Source organism: Megalobrama amblycephala, unplaced genomic scaffold (assembly GCF_018812025.1).
Source record: "Megalobrama amblycephala isolate DHTTF-2021 unplaced genomic scaffold, ASM1881202v1 scaffold216, whole genome shotgun sequence".
In the NCBI taxonomy this organism is placed as follows: domain Eukaryota; kingdom Metazoa; phylum Chordata; class Actinopteri; order Cypriniformes; family Xenocyprididae; genus Megalobrama; species Megalobrama amblycephala.
The window spans coordinates 279,870-297,003 of record NW_025953338.1 but is presented as its reverse complement, the minus strand read 5'-3'; the positions used below and the strand labels follow the sequence as shown (position 1 = coordinate 297,003).

At 33.9% G+C, this 17,134-nt stretch overlaps 1 protein-coding gene across 1 annotated transcript in view; it reads right to left on the bottom strand.

Moving 5' to 3' along the window:
- The window catches only part of LOC125260970 (NACHT, LRR and PYD domains-containing protein 12-like), a 76,179-nt gene that overhangs the window by 26,735 nt on the left and 32,310 nt on the right, over window positions 1-17,134 (bottom strand). The window contains exons 9-10 of the mRNA XM_048179515.1: window positions 13,595-13,756; window positions 9,575-9,621 (exon numbers count right to left, since the gene is read on the bottom strand). Of these exons, the coding sequence (XP_048035472.1) occupies window positions 9,575-9,621; window positions 13,595-13,756 (209 nt within the window). The remainder of the gene's footprint in view (window positions 1-9,574; window positions 9,622-13,594; window positions 13,757-17,134) is intronic.

The following is a 17,134-nucleotide window of genomic DNA, read 5'->3' as shown; positions in this document are numbered from 1 at the left end:
TGAAATTAGTTATTTTTGCATTTTTCAGAGCGATTTCTGTCTTCCCGTTTGAAAAGCAAAGTCGGAGCAACATCACAAAATCTGACGTCATCGTGTGCTACCGGAGTTACGAGATTTTCGGTTTCCGGGGGTCCCAAGATGGCGTCCTTCTAGTCAGACATGCTTTTTCTCTCTCATTTGTAGACGTGGAGTTTGCTGCTGGAGACTACGTCCTAGCTTTTCTCTTATATATTGATAATATTGAAGTTATAGATATTTTGGATGGGCAAAAGGAGAAGTAGGAAACACTCCTCTCCTCACAACGCTGATGCTAACGAGATGGAAATTGCTCGTGAGTCCGTTATGGAGCCCCGTTGCCTGGCCGATTTCCCTAGCCTGCCTGAAACACCCCAAAAAACTGATTCTCTGGCTAAAAAACGGAATCGAGTCGGGGCGAAACCTGATTCTGAGAACACTTCGGAAGTGCTTGAAGCTATTCATGCACTTGGCTTGAAACTCGGTCAAACCCATTTAAAGGTTTTGGCGATTGAGAAAACTACGGAGCTTACTTCGGCCAAGGTGGACAGCTTAGCAACTTCTGTGCAACAGCTCATCGTCGAAGTTAACTCTCACGACGAACGGTTATTCCTGATGGAGAAAGAAATACAGGCTCTAAAGGATGAAAATGCGACCTTGAAGTCTAATATAGCAGAGGCTCAACGTTACACTCGACGATGGTCCCTCAAATTGCATGGCTTGAAGGAGGCTGATGGTGAAAACGTCAGACGGATAACTATCGATGCCCTTGCGAAAGTTGCTCCAGATGTTCAAGACCAGCTTGATCGGGTGGTTGACGTAGTTCATCGTCTTGGTCGTAAATCAACACCACCAAATGCTATTCATAAGCGGCCCATTGTCATTCTCTTCTCGATGCGCCGTTACCGTGACGAGATTTGGAGGGCAGCCAAAAACTCCAGATTTTTACTGGATAACGCAGTACGCATCTCTGAGCTGCTATCACCGGAAGACAAAGCGGCAAGAGAGAAACTGTGGCCGAGGGTGAAGAAGGCTAGAGAGGAAGGTAAACGGGCTGTATTTCGTGGTCCATATGCATACATCGAGGGGAAAAAGATTGACACTAATGACTGATTGAATTCTGACGGAAAAACCATTAGAGGCATCTTCATACTTTCTTACATGCAGGGCGTTTTTTTTTCTCTCTCATTGAATGTTTACTGCCTGCTGCATCTCCGGGTTTTCACGTTTAACCCAGTAAGTTTCAGCTTCAAGACATTAGGTCTTGAAGCTTGGTAATTTGTGAATTAAACTTTTTTTTTTTTTTTTTCCTTTCATTTCTATTGTTGTTCAGACTGTAGTTCTTTTTTCGGAATGGATTTTAAGTTTAATTCTTTGAGCATAGCATCTTTGAATGTAAGGGGCGTTCGCGAAATTACGAAGCGAAAGGCTTTATTTCTTTTTTTAAAACGGACTGATGCTGACATTATTTTTTGTCAAGAGACACATTCTACGGACTTGGATGAGAAATTTTGGAAATCTCAGTGGGGAAAATCTATATTTTTCAGTCACAGCACTTCGCATTCGGCGGGAGTTATGGTTTTGATGAACAGATTTAAAGGAGACGTTCTGAACTCTGTTACGTGTGAAAACGGAAGATGGATTATTCTGACTGTGAAATTGGACAATACTACATTCATACTATGTAATATTTATGGTCATAATTCCAATCCGTTGAACAAGGCCTTGTTTTCAAAGGTTTCTGATATTATTCAACGCAAATTTGATGCATTCCAAGCTTCATATGTTATATTTTCAGGCGATTTTAATGAATGGCTGGATAATTTGAGTGATAGACATCCTCCTCGTTCTTCTCAACGTGACGCACAATCTAACTTAGCTTCTCTATGTGCCAACTTATCACTTACTGATACTTGGCGTTTCTACAACCCAGGGATATCAGAATATACATGGTCTAACAAAGACAAGTCTTTGCAATCTAGAATTGACATGTTCTTTATTTCTACCTCTGCTTTGCAGTATGTCAAGGAAATTGTTCATAAATATGCCCCTTTAACTGATCATAAGCTTATTTCTTTAACGCTTACAGGCACAAAAGAGAACTCTAGTCTCAGAGGGTACTGGAAATTTAATAATAACCTTCTTAAGGATGAGTACTTTAATAATAGCATTAAAAAAATCGCCAATGATATTTTGGGAGGTTTAAAGGAAGGATTTAAAAGTAAATTGGAATTTTTGAAATATAACGTTAGAAAAATTGCAATTAAATGTAGTAAAGAATTTAAAAAAATCAATAGATTAAATGAGTTAGATTTAATTGATAAATTAGGGAAATTGGAGCAGAAGCAAAATCTTACTGAGGAGGAAGAAGCTGAATTGGTCTCAATTCAATCCCATCTAGACCTGGGGTGCGTTTCCCAAAGCGAACTATGGTCGCAAGTTCCGTCGTTACCAATAGAGTTCAATGGGACTTACGACCATGGTTCACCAACGATGCTTTCGGGAAACTCACCCCTGATCTATTTAGACTTGGCTAAAGGCGCTTTTATTCGTTCTAGGGCGAAATGGCTTGAAGAGGGTAAAAAAAATACAAGTTATTTTTTTGCACTTGAGAAAAGAAATTTTAAAAGGAATGCTTTAACTGCACAATTACACAATTATGCTTTAATTATACAATTCCAATTTTGATCTATATAATTGTGAAGAGTTCATTCAAATAGTCCATCAACATATTCCTATTATTGATAAAGAATTTCAAGACTTCTGTGAATCCAACATAACTTCTTCTGAGATCAAAGATGCCCTGATTAGAATGAAAAAAGGGAAAGCGCCAGGTATAGATGGGTTGACCGTAGAATTTTACCTACATTTTTGGGAACTGATCGAAATTCCTCTTTATAATATGTATAATGAATGTATTAACAGTGGCGAAATGACTACTACTATGAAACAAGGTATCATTTCATTAATTGCTAAACCAGATAAAGATCCAAACTTGATAGAAAATTGGAGACCAATCTCTCTTCTAACAATTGATTATAAATTAATTACCTTAGTATTTGCAAATAGATTACGAGAAGGTTTAAATAAAATTATCAGTGAATACCAATCAGGGTTTTTAAAAGGTCGACACATAACTAACAACATTAGACTTGTGCTTGACCTTTTGGATTATGCTGAGAATGTTGATGAAGGAGCAGTTATTTTTTTTCTGGACTTTTATAAAGCATTCGAATTGAACATGAATTTTTATTTAAAACTTTAACGCTTTTTGGATTTGGAAATAAATTTTTAAATGTAGTTAAAATGTTTTACAATGACATTAATAGTTCTGTAATACTTAACACTTCCACCTCTAAAAGATTTAACATTAACCGTGGAGTACGTCAAGGTTGTCCAATTTCCTCCTTCTTATTTTTGTTGGTTGTTGAATTATTATCCATTGGTATCGTTAATGATAAACAAATTCAAGGTCTTCAAATTTTTGGTAAAGAAATTAAAATATCACAATTGGCAGATGACACCACTTTATTTTTAAAGAGCTTATCTCTTATTCCCAATGCTATCTCCTTCATCAATATTTTCTCCAAGGCTTCTGGTTTAACTCTAAATTTATCTAAATGTGAAATCCTCCCTTTACACAATTTAAATGATAAAGTTATTAATAACATTCCAGTAAAGACCTCTGTCAAATACCTAGGAATTCTTGTAACAAAGGATGTTACAGAAAGACAAAACTTAAATTTATCCTCTAGATTAAAAAAGACAAAAGCGTTATTAAATTGTTGGTTACAACGTGATCTATCTGTTTATGGACGTGTCCTATTATCTAAATCAGAAGGCTTATCTCGATTTGTCTATCCCTCCCTATCTTTGTATGTTAAAGATTCTTATTGTAAAGATATCAATAATTTGTTTTATTCTTTTATTTGGAAAAAAAAATCCCAAAGACTTAAGAAAAGGGTTCTTACCAATAAGAAAGCTGAAGGGGGCTTGGAAATACTTTATTTTGAAGATGTAAACAGAACTTTTAAAGTCAATTGGATTAAAAAATGTTTGACTAATCATAACTCCCTTTGGAACCACATCCCACACAGTCTCTTTAACCAATTAGGTGGCTTAGAATTTCTGTTAACTTGTGACTTTAATATTTCTAAACTCCCTCTTAAATTGTCCAAATTCCACTAGCAAGTGCTTTTAGCCTGGAAAATCTGCTACTCACACAATTTCTCTCCTCATACTTCCTTCATTTGGAATAATGCCAATATAACAACTGCCAATAAATCTTTATTTTTAAGGAATTGGTTTAACAGGGATATTAATCATCTTATGAATATGATTGATAATTATGGGAATCTTTTAACTTATAAACAATTCATGCAAACCCATAGTTTCCCTGTGCCTTTTAAGGAATTTAATTCGGTCATTAAAGCTATCCCTCTTACACTTGTTAATCTTGTTAAATGTCATATTCTTTATAACCCTACAATAATAACAAAACCAAAATTAACTTTAAATGGTCTTGATCTGATTCATAAAAAATGCAAGAATAAACATATTTATACTATATTCCAAAAACAAAATAAAATGACACCTAGAGGAAAGTTCTTTTGGAACTCTATTCTTGATAATATTAATTGGAAGGTTGCTTGGTTAATCCCCTTTAAATATTGTATCAATAACAAAACTAAAGAAATTCATTTTAAAATTTTGCATAGCATCTACCCTGTTAAATCAATAATTTTGAGATACTCTGATATTGATGATTTATGCTCCTTTTGCAAAAATGAGAAAGAAGTGTTAACACATTTGTTTTTTGATTGTAAAGTTACCCAAAATTTTTGGAAGGAAATGGCAGAATTTATATTTAATCCAGTAAAGGATAAATATTGTTTTTCTTTAAAGGATATTATTGTATACTATGAAAACAATGTTAACAAAGGTCTTGAATACATTGTTAACTTACTAATATTGCTGGCAAAATTTTATATACATAAACAAAAATGCTTAAATTCATCCCCAATATTTAAGGTATTTTTAGTTGAATTTGATTGCTTTATGTCTTCTCTGAAATTGTTAAAAAACAAAAAGTCATTAACATGCTTAAAATATTATGATTTAATTTTCGGATCCCCTGTTACTAATTAATATCACACTTTGTATTGCACTGTTTTATGCTATGCTCTGTTTGTAAATTGTTCTATTTTCATTAATTAAAAAAAAAAAAAAAAACATTCAGTAGGTTACTTTCACTTTATTTTTCTCTAATATTTACTTGATTTTACGTGTTTATCTTTCTTGCCATTATGCAATACATGACGGTGTGCACGTAATAATAAATGCATTTTCTACTTACGCATAAAAAAAAAAAAAAAAAAAAGATTTTCGGTTTCCGGAGGCGGAGCATACATGAATATTAATGAGTTTCGCAGACATGCGTTATTTCACATGAAACTGAGAATTTTAGTTCACATTGTATCTCAAGACATTAGTGGATTATTCCCTAAAGGTAACTTTATTCTACTAAACTACAGTTGTTTTCTTCTACCTAACAGTTCATAATGTTTTCATTAGTTTGCTGGATTTGTGCAGTCGTCTGTAACTGAATGACAGACACTTCATGTAACCGCTGATAGGCCTGTATAAATGTGTCTGTGTGGACATAATATTGCTGTAACCTACAGACTGCTGGTGTGATTATACACCTGTTAGCTTACCTGTTCACACTAACATTCTCTGGTTTTCCAGTTGGCATTAAAAAAATACTTGAATACAAGCAAGTACATTTGTAGTACATTGTTTATTTTGGTGCTAAATAAAAGTGTCAGAGTTATACACTATAAATACACTATTTTAAAGTATATTTGTACTTCAGTAGTACTTCACTGCACTTGGAAAAGTATACTATATACCACTACTACTTAAATAGATTTTTAGAGCATTGAAATGAAGTATACTACCTCAAAAATATACAGAGGAGTTTTATTAGTGTATTTGTTAAAAGTGTGCTTTGAATGCTTTAAAAATGAGTTCAATCTTAGTAGACATTTATGTAGTAATAAATATATGCTTACTGTAGTAATAAATATATGCTTTGATACATTTTTAACATATAATCTGAAAACAAGCATATTTTTAATAAATTCCTAAACAGTTTACTAGAAGTAAATTGGTAATAAATATATGTTTCGATACACTTTTAAAAAATATGCTAAACACAAGTATATTTTTAGTGAAGTTAGTGTATTTACAGAAAACATATAGTTAATGTTACTCTTACTTAAAGTATTTTTTATATGTACTTTAAGAAAATAGCAAAAGGATTCAGCTTTAAGTGGGTTTAAATGTACTTAATAACCATTTGTTGGCCTACTGCAATATTACAATTCTAAATATATAAATATTTAAAATTGGCTATATTTTCAAAATAAATATATTTTGAAAAACATTTTAACATTTACAATGTACCAATTTAATGTATTATAAACACCTGTCAACTATTATTAACCATTGCCATAAGCATATTTAAAATGAATATGTTGTTCAGTTTTACTTATTTGTACTTGTAAACGGTTATGCTACTTAAAAGGCTGTTGTCCATTACATGATATGTTAATTGTAATAAAGTACTACTGGAATTCCCACAAGGATTTCAACATCATATTATTTAAATCCACCATAAATCAATTTTCCAAAGATGCTTAAAAAAAAAAAATCGCTATATATTTACTTGTTTAAATTTAATCAACACGTGTAACACACGTGACGAAACCTGACTGGTTCCAAGGCTATGATTGGTTCTTATGATACTGACCTGCAGGCTCTCATCTGAGAGAAGCTGTTTAACAGATCTGCTGTGCATACGAAGCCTGTGTGCCTTGAATGTTAATAAAAGACTAAATTTAAACTGTTAAATTATATAGACAAGAGCGATCGTGTCACTTTAGGACACTTGGAAGAGACCACGCGATTCATATGCATTACTGTTTTCTGCGATGACTTTTTGAACAGTTTTGGTGAATCGTCTTTCATCGGAGGGATATAAATCTCTGAGATTTCATTAAAATATCTCAGTTTGAAGAGATTTCTTTTATTTGTATTTGATTTAGAACTTCAGTTTAGTTGTTATAAAGATATTTCACAAAGAAATGTGCAGAATTTTGTGTGAGAAATAAAAAAAAGACATTTTCTCATTTAAATCTCATTTTGTTAAGAAAAATCGTGAGAAAATCGAATCGTGAAACCAGTATCGTGAATCGTATCGAATCGTGAATTGAGTGAACTGTTACATCCCTAGTGTTTTGGTTTTCAGATAGCTGATACCATCAAAATAATGCATGAAACTCTGAGCCATCATCACAGCCTCGCACTCTTCATCTGCCGAACAATCTGGTGGACCTGTCGTCCCGAAACACATAAAGCCAGTCGATTCATTCTCTTGCGGTGAACCATATGTGAGACATAGTGGGAAGAAATCCGGCGGTCACGTTTCACATTCACCTGGCTTCAGACGACTGCTAAAGACAACAGATCCCCAATACAATTTGCCTTGCCATAAATACTTTGGCCAGGATGCGCTCCTGAAACTGTATTTTAAAGTTCACGAACAGCTGTCACAGAAGCTTTCTCAGATAACACTTCTGATCTATAGGAGCCCTACATCAGTCTCACCATTCATTTTATTGATGGCTGGAGCTGAAATCCACTTGTCTGCAAACCAGTTAACTTACTCTCCGAATAAACACACCGGGGAGATCATCGCAGATGTTTCTTGGAGTTTGAGAGCTGAGCAACAAGTTTGCATCGCAGCTGATAACAGGAGCAATATTGTCAAAGCGCTGAACTGAATAAGTGCACAAGGCTGCAGTGTTTCAGCATCGCCTTCATCTTGCTCTTGGTGTTTTACTGTGATAGGATCATGTGTGGATTTGTCCTGTGCATGTTGCTGTGAACTTTAGTAAATATGCAGGTCAAGGTTGGTTTAGGGTTTTTTGGCATCTCCATGTGATCCTGTTCAGTGTCACACCTTTACTTGTCTAAAATGTAAAGAAGCTCTTTGCTGTTGCACACACTATACACTGTGAATTCACAAACGTGTTTTGCTGTGATTTTTTATGGTGCTTTGAAGCACATAAATGTATAAATAATATGAAGTCATTTGGTTATTTGGTGTCCTTTTGGAGTCTGCAAGTGTCCTTTTTTTGGAAAGACAACTAAATTTACCTTGAAAAACGCTGAAAAATACAGTTTTGTGAAAATCACTTCAATCTGATGGTTTGCTTTGCTGGAAAAAGGCAGTGATGGCAAAATAGACATATTAAACAAGATAAATGGTGTATGATTAATTTCACCATAAGTGTGCAGTTCATCGCAATTAATAATTTTTTTTTTTATCTATTGACAGCCCTAATATTTATAAATGTGTGTGTGCGTATGTTTATATATATATATATATATATATATATATATATATATATATATATATATATATATATATATATATATATATGTAGTTTGATCTAATATTTGATGTTTTTTAAAATGTTGTTGATTTAAGTAGCAAATGAGAATCGATTAAATTAATGTTTGTATTTTCAGACAAAGGTCTTCTTAATGATTTTCAGTTTTGTTCAAGGTAATTCAACCAACAGTTTTTCAATAACGGGTGAATATGTAAAAGTATGGTATTTGGGGTAAAAGGCACCATAATTAACATGATAATGAGTAGTTTGCTGACTTTTTCATTTGTTGTGACATGGAGTGAGATGGCGAATATTATATATCAAATTGGGTATCCATCTTAGAGATAATACCCATATTTATAATGAAACAGTCATATTTAAAAACTATTATATTAATCATATAATACAATATAATTTATTGTTACTACATTAATTTAATCTGCTTCGACACAGTCTGCATTGTAAAAAGCACTATATAAATAAAGGTGACTTGACTACTATAAATCTATATTAATATTATGGGATCTCATTCAATGTTTTCAATGTTCATTCAATGCTTTACTTTTTAGAGTAATTTTGTTTCTGTATTTTCAAAATATATTTTTATATTAACATTATTAACACTATTTTAATAACAGTATATTTATTGAACAAAAATGAATTCTTCTGTTTATCAAAATAAACAGAAAATAGTACAAACTTTGCTAAAGTGATTCTTTTGAACAAGTATTTACTTTCGCATTACTAAAAACATTATTTTAGCTAAAGTATTTGCATGAATACTGTGTGCCTTTTACCCCATGTGTGTCCTTACCACTTCATACATTTATAAGATTTTAAACAAAATTAACCACTTTTATGATTTATTTTCGCACAAAATCTGCTGCTCCATCAATGTTCAATACAAACATATATATTTTTCCTGTAATCATCTACTTTGAGAGTAGTGAAAAACACATTTTTTCTTACGGCGTGCCTTTAGCCCATTGTACCCTATATGTGTGTGTGTGTGTGTGTGTGTGTGTGTGTGTGTGGTCCATGAATGTGTAGTGAGTGTGTGTGTGTGTGTGTGTGTGTGTGTGTGTGTGTAGACATACATTTGTGCAGTCCTGCTCTAATCCTGAACTCTCCTCCATGATCCACACTGCAACAGAATCATAGTGTCAGTAAAAACACATTTAATCAGTAAATGCACACAAACACAAAGCATCGTACATTATTATCAGGGCCCGGTTGCATAAACCACTTAGACTAGTCTTAAAAGTTAAGACACTAATGTTTTTCTTCAAGAGTGGTCCTAATTTTTTAAAGTCTGCTACATAAAAAGGTTGATTGGTGTAATTTGAATTGGAAAAATAACATTGACTACCCCTTGGATAACTGCAAGTTGGTCAAACTAGTTATTAAGACACAGTCTTAATATAGTGACTAAGTTTATGCAACTGGCCCCAGTTTAAAATTATATTTGTGTATGACTAACCCCAACACACAGCAGAGAAAACACTTTGCAGGTCCTATGCTGAGAGAGATCCTACTAACCTACCGCTTCAGTGAGCTCAATTATAGTAACGCGGCATTTTTTGTGTGTCAGTAATGGTAACGCCGCTGTAACAGGAGAAAAAGTAATTTGTTTGATTACTCGTTACTAAAAAAGTAAAAATTTATTTATAACGCCATTATTCCCATCACTGACCATTATAAAGCTTAGAAGAGCCAGGTTATTTTTTAAATATAACTCCGATTGTGTTTGTCTGAAAGAAGATAGTAATATACACCTAGGATGGTTTGAAGGATGAGTAAATCATGGGATAATTTTCATGTTTGAGTGAACTATCCCTTTAGTTGACAATAATGACCCTGGAATGAGTTCCTGTAATTTTATAATTAATGAGTAACATTAAACAGTCTGTGTAAATAAACATTTAAATGCTACTTCAAATGCAGCTTCTGTTCCACCTTTGCAGTGTAAAGATGTATTTTGTCAATGAGGAATTTATATTGCTAACAGTCTAAGTAATTGGTTAAATTTAAGTATTTAACATAAAACACAACACAGGTAATCATAAAAATTGGCCCTTATGAAGGTAAGAAAGCCCCTGGAAATCAATTGCAAGCAGCCCCTTAATGGAAAAGTTAATGTATGACCCTGGTATGGGGTAACGTCAGGCAGTAGTAGTTTGTACTCCCACCAGGTTCACACATACTCCGTCTGCAGTGTGTATGCGGCACATATTTGTCCGGTGCCCATATTAACAGGTTAGAGCACTTGGATGCGGTCCAGCAATGCATTTCAGGAGCGTTACATCTGCAGCAGTGCAGCGATCATTCACGCACGAGTCTATTTTTGCTGTACTACACGCGCTGAATTAAAGTGACAGTGCATTGTTTGTGGTCAAAATGAAGACGGATTGACATGAAAATGTAGTAACCTCATCATAAATGCATTTAATTCAATTAATTATACTACCGTTTTTCACAGTCATCTTTTTACTTTAAGCCTGGGGTAAAGCAAAAAAAAGCAAAACACTTGCCATGAGTAGCAAAAATAACTAATGTGGTCAAAATTATATTAAAAGTTTTTTTAATGTGAAATGCACTGCACAGTTTGTTATATTATGTCAAGGCGAGGGCCTTACATCTCTCCAAAAAGTGATAATCATGTGACAGGCTGGTGTCTGAGAACTACATGAAACAAGGCTGTACAATAAATGTCACTCAGTTGATTACTGAAGTATAGAAACACAAAGTTCTGCATGACCAGTGGGACTCTTTATATAGCCTAAGATTTAAATGCTAAAGGAAAGGCATGGGAGGCGTGTCATCAGCCATTGGTGTGGATGGTAAGTTATTTTGGGGCGGTTTCCCGGACAGAGATTAAGCCTAGTCCAGGAATAAAATGGTTTTTTAAGACAGAATAACAGAAATCTGCTTTCTCTGTCATGGTTTAAAATAGTCCTAGACTTAGTCTAGTCCAGAGTTTAATAAGCTGATTTCCTGGAGGAAGACTAGAGCTACTCCAGGACTAAACTGAGGCTTAAATTAAACCTACCAGGAGGAGGTTTAACTTCAGATTAATGTTGTGCTTCAAAGAAGACTCATGTATTTCTTATATATATATATATATATATATATATATATATATATATATCTAAATATATAATTTTTTTTTTTTTTTGGGTGCTGTTCACTTTATTTAAACAATTTATTTTGATTTAACACCATTGTTTCTGGTTCAGATGTGATTGCTTCCTGTTAAATTGATTTGAAATGGTTACTAGATCTCACTTGATGTTTTCATTTATAACATGTTTCAGTCACTAACCCAATCAAACAGGACTTTCACTTCCCATCATGCTTTGCACTAAGCTGAAGTGGAATTAATTTAATTAATTAATCAATTAAATATTATGTTGTTTATATTTTTGTGTTTAAATATTAATAAGTCCATGACAGAAGCTGCAGATCAGTAGCACACCGTAAATGCGTAATATGTGAAAGCACAATGGTGCGTGCTGCTTCTGAAACACATACGTACTGCAACACGCAACACATACACACTGCAGAACGGAGTACATGTGAACCTGGCATTAGGTGTAAATTGCAGAAAGGAAAAAATAAACTCAAATGTTTTTGGGGATTTTTGTTGATTGGGGGTTAAGGCCCCGATATACTTCAAATGAAGTTCTTTTTCGTTCTACAGTTAGGGGTAAAACAAAGTTTGAAATGCGTAAACAGCGATATACTGTAAACTAACATCTGACGCCGCCCACACTGCTGAAAGCGATGGTTAGATTAATATGTAAATATGTGCTGTGCACTTTCTTCTCAGTAACAAAATAAACTCAACAAAAATGAGAAAACAGCAAGCATTTTTTATATAGAGCATAAGAAACGCGTCTGATCATAACATGGGTATGTTAGCACGAGCTCTGCAGATTAGCACTCCAGTCACATCATGTTTATATAGCACTTTATTCAGTAGATTGCTTAAAATCAAGAGGCACTAATAATGTTTTTCAAGCACAACTTAATTTTGTATTATAAAGTGACTTTCCAGTTTGTTAATGTTTTCACCCACGGAGCTCTTACCTCAATGAACTCAAACACACGAAATGAGTCAAAGACACGTCCCACGCGAGTGAAGGTGGAGCCTCAGCGCACACCTCCTATTACGTTATCATCACTGACCAATGGTAGTACGAAGGTGTTTTGCAGCTGGATCGAACTTTTCCTGAATGTTCGCTTTGGCAAGCCGTTTCAAACTTCCAAAAAGTACACAAAAAGAACTTCATTTTGGCCTGATTTTGTTCGAAATGACGTCACATCAGTTTGTTCTTTGATTTCATTTGAAGTATATTGGGGCCTTTAGGTGCCTAGGGTGCCTCAAGGGTACCTAATTTCCTGATAGTATTGAGAATCAAACCCTAAAACTTCGGGGTTACCAGTCATGGCCTAATGGTGGAAAAGCTGGTGAACAATAGCAGAGACGCCTCAATAATCAAGTGAGTAGCCGACTGGAATTAGCAATGTTACTTTAGAGTTTTAATGTTATATATTTTAACCATTTAATACTTTCCTGCTTCAAATGTTTGTAATTTATTGTCCTATTTGAAAGTTTTAGTTATTTAAATTTACAAATTTAACATAAACACTATACAACTATATCCAACAGTTAGTTGTGGTCCTGGGATCCGATTGGCAGAGAGTCTTGGATACTGGATTCAACTGGGTAAAAATCAGATTTGGTCTGACAGTGTGAACGTAACCTTTGATGAGCAAAAAGATGTTGGATCAATGTTGGTCGGAGATCAACATTGTTTCGATGTGAAACAGATTTTACTTTGAATCTACAGTGAACAGCAGGAGTTCATCACTAATTCTCAATCCTCACTCAATCATTTAATTATCTTATTAGCTTCAACACTGTTTTAGTGTTACTCTTTTACTCTCTGTAGACTGGACTCATATAGACACAGAGCAAGTGATAATTTAACACTGAGGATTTTACTGTGCTCCTTTACTGCCATGCAATTCTCTAATTTATTTTTATGTATTATTATTATTATTATATTACATATATGTTAATTAGATTTATTCACTCTTCATGCTTAACATACTTGAGTTTGTTCAGTCTGTAGTTTGGATGGTTGAGCAGCTTCACTCCTGAGTCTCCTGGGTGATTGTAGCTCAGATCCAGCTCTCTCAGGTGTGAGGGGTTTGAACTCAGAGCTGAAGACACATAACCACAGCCTTCCTCTGTCACCATACACCCAGACAACCTACAAACACACAACAACAATCCACATCACATTAGATTATAAGTCAGATGTCACTAACACAGTCATTTGGGTGGTAGCTGTTATTTTCTGTAGCTTCAGTCACAAAAGTAACAAAAGTGAAGTCAATAGAAACATTTATACTCCAGTAAAGTAGAAATATACTTAAGAACAGTAATAAAGTATTTCAAAATTGTCACTGGACACCAGTGGTCTTATTTAAATGATCTCTCTGTCATTTCATAAAAAATCATTTTGTGTTCAATTAGCATTATCAGGAAGAAAGAAATATTCCCCCAAACATTGGACATTATATCTTGCATTTAAATGGAAAGTAATAGTGAAAGAAAGAATAATAAAAAAAAAAAATTAAAAACAACATTTCTAACTTTGTTACTAAAAATATGAAGGCGCTTGCAGATTCTCATACACACACTTTAAAACATGACAATGAGATGTTCACTTTCAGGTCAAAAACTCACTGTCAATCAAAAACTTGCTGTCAACCCTGCCCACATGAGGGATTTGTACCAGTATGGCACAGTTAATTATTTTTTCCAATTTCAAAGAGTTTTTTCATTAATATTTAATTAATATTTTTTATAAGTTTATTGAAAAGTTACAGTCAAAATATTTGGCACAAATCTAATTCCATATTTGTCAAGTAACTGAGTGCAGCTGAGACACCAAGACACCAACTTTAGAGGCAGTGTAGGGATGCAGAACATCAACACAGAGCAGAGTATTTGCAGAAAAGGAAACAGGACTGTGCCAGAGATATTGAGACAAAAAAAGAAAACGAAAATGAAAGACAGAAGATAAAATAAAAATGTTGCCATATTCAAAATAAAATTTTGCCATATTTTTGCCATAAAGTTTTTAAAATGTAGGCTAAGTGTCACTAATTAAACTATACACACACGAGAGCCGACTCGCCTTTAGTTACTTCAACAGTTTTCTGCATCCCTCCACCACCCTGCTCCTCACTCTTGGCTGGGGATATGGGGAGAACTTTGGGTTTGGGCTAAATTCCAAGCTCGGAGCCTTCGATCCCCTTGGACAGTACACCAAATATGCTTATTATATATATATATATATATATATATATATATATATATATATATATATATATATATTTTAACTCTATTCAATCATTTGTAAGTGTGAACTCATGAAAACCATTGCCACAGGTAATCAGACAATACTTATTTGTTAAAGATTTATCTTTGGCGTCTCATTGTAGATTCAAATCTATAAATCAAAATGTATTGCATTTATGAAGAAAAAGTTCAGCACCCAAGGCTCTATCGCTATTGCCTCAATGGTGTACAGTGTCTTTGGGTGGATCAGCTGAGGCTTTTAAAGTGGCACTGATAGTAGAAAGTAGAAATTATATAAACAGTTTCTTTCATTACATCTATAAACCCTAGGGGTGTGACGAGACGGGTATCTCACGAGACGAGACAAGACAAGATTTTTACACACTATTTTTAAGAAATCCTCAATGACGAAATACATGACTAGAAAAAATATTCTGCAGGTGTATTTGAAATGTTTTAACTAATCATCTTATGATGAATGTCATTCAGTTCTACTTTCTGAGTATGAATTATCATATGCAGTAAAAGACAACAATACTCAAGTACTATAAAAGGTTTTGCCACTAACTCAACTGACTGACTTCTCTTCTGTATGATTTCAGTCTCTTCAGACCTTACTGTACATGATTTATGAGCTTCTACAACTTTTGACCTCCTAACTGAACTCCTTTCCACAAACTGATCATAGAAATAAAAAATAAAAATGGTAACACTTTACAATAAGGTCTCATTTATTAACATTAACATATTAACCAACATCAACTAACAATGAGCAATATATTTGCTACAGTATTTATTAATGTTTGTTTATGTTAGTTAATAAAAATAGTCATTCATTGTTAGTTCATGATAGTTCACAGTGCATTAACTAATGTTAACAAATGAAACCTTACTGTTTGTGCTTAACAAGATTAAGAGAAAACTGTTATTCATTTTTATGGTAACACTTTACAAGTTGAAACCATAATCGCACCCTCTCAATATTCAAAGTGCAAATAAGACCAATTTTTCTTTGATACAGAGCTAAGAGATGGTTACAACTACACTGCCCAGCCTAAAATAGCTTTCATATTGAGAGATATTTGCATTCATCAGGGAGCCGCTTTCAAAATGCGGGGTATTGAAATCACCCCTAATAAACCCCATTTGATATTTGTGCTGGCTACTGTATACAGGCCACCAGGGCACAATACAGAATTTGCTGATTGTCTATCAGAGGTAGTACTGGCTGCGGATAAAGTATAAATTGATGGTGATTTTAATATCTATGTAGATAATGAAAATGATGCAATGGGATTTACATTTACAGACATTCTAAACTCTATTGGAGTTAGACAACATGTGTCAGGACCCACTCATTGTCATAATCATACTTTACATCTAATATTGTCACACGGAATTGATGTTGATGCCACTGAAATTCTTCAGCAGAGCGATGACATATCAGATCATTATCTAGTCTTGTGTATACTACATTTAACCAAGGCTGCAAAACCGGCTCCACATTACAAATATGTTAGAGAGTTAGTCAATTGCAGACTGATCTCAAATCTAACCTTTCTCTCAAAAATACTAAAAAAGGGAGTATCCTCACAACAATGTTCCTTTTAAAAAAAAAAAAGAAATGGTATCTGTTAGGATTTCCAGTCAGGATTTAGACCGTACCATAGTACTGAGACTGCTCTCATTAAAGACTGCTCTTATCATCAGATCGTGGTTGTATCTCTGTTAGTGTTACTAGATCTTAGTGCCGCATTTGACACTATCGACCACAACATTCTTTTGAATAGACTCGAAAATTATGTTGCATTAGTGGAATTGCATTGTCATGGTTTAAATAATACTTATCTGACCGTTATCAGTTTGTAGTAGTAAACGAAGAGATGTCATATCAATCACAAGTTCAGTATAGAGTACCACAAGGTTCATTACTAGGAGCGTTGCTTTTCACCCTGTACATGCTATCCTTGGGATATGTCATTATGAAGTATGGTGTTAGTTTTCACTGTTACGCTGATAATGTATAATTATCAAAAATGGTAATATAATAAAGTCCTTTCACATCACCATTTTGCATGTTCTTCACATAATAGGCCTGTAAGTGGCACCTGGGCTTCATTGAAACAACTATGATAGTTGGATCAAAATAAATAAAAATAAACAGGAATTTAGCCTAGTTTAGTTTTGTGCACATTGTCGTGTTAATTATAATAAAAAGAATTTTGATTTATTTACCACAAAATTAACATAGATATTTGTTTGAGAGAGGCCTCATGGATTC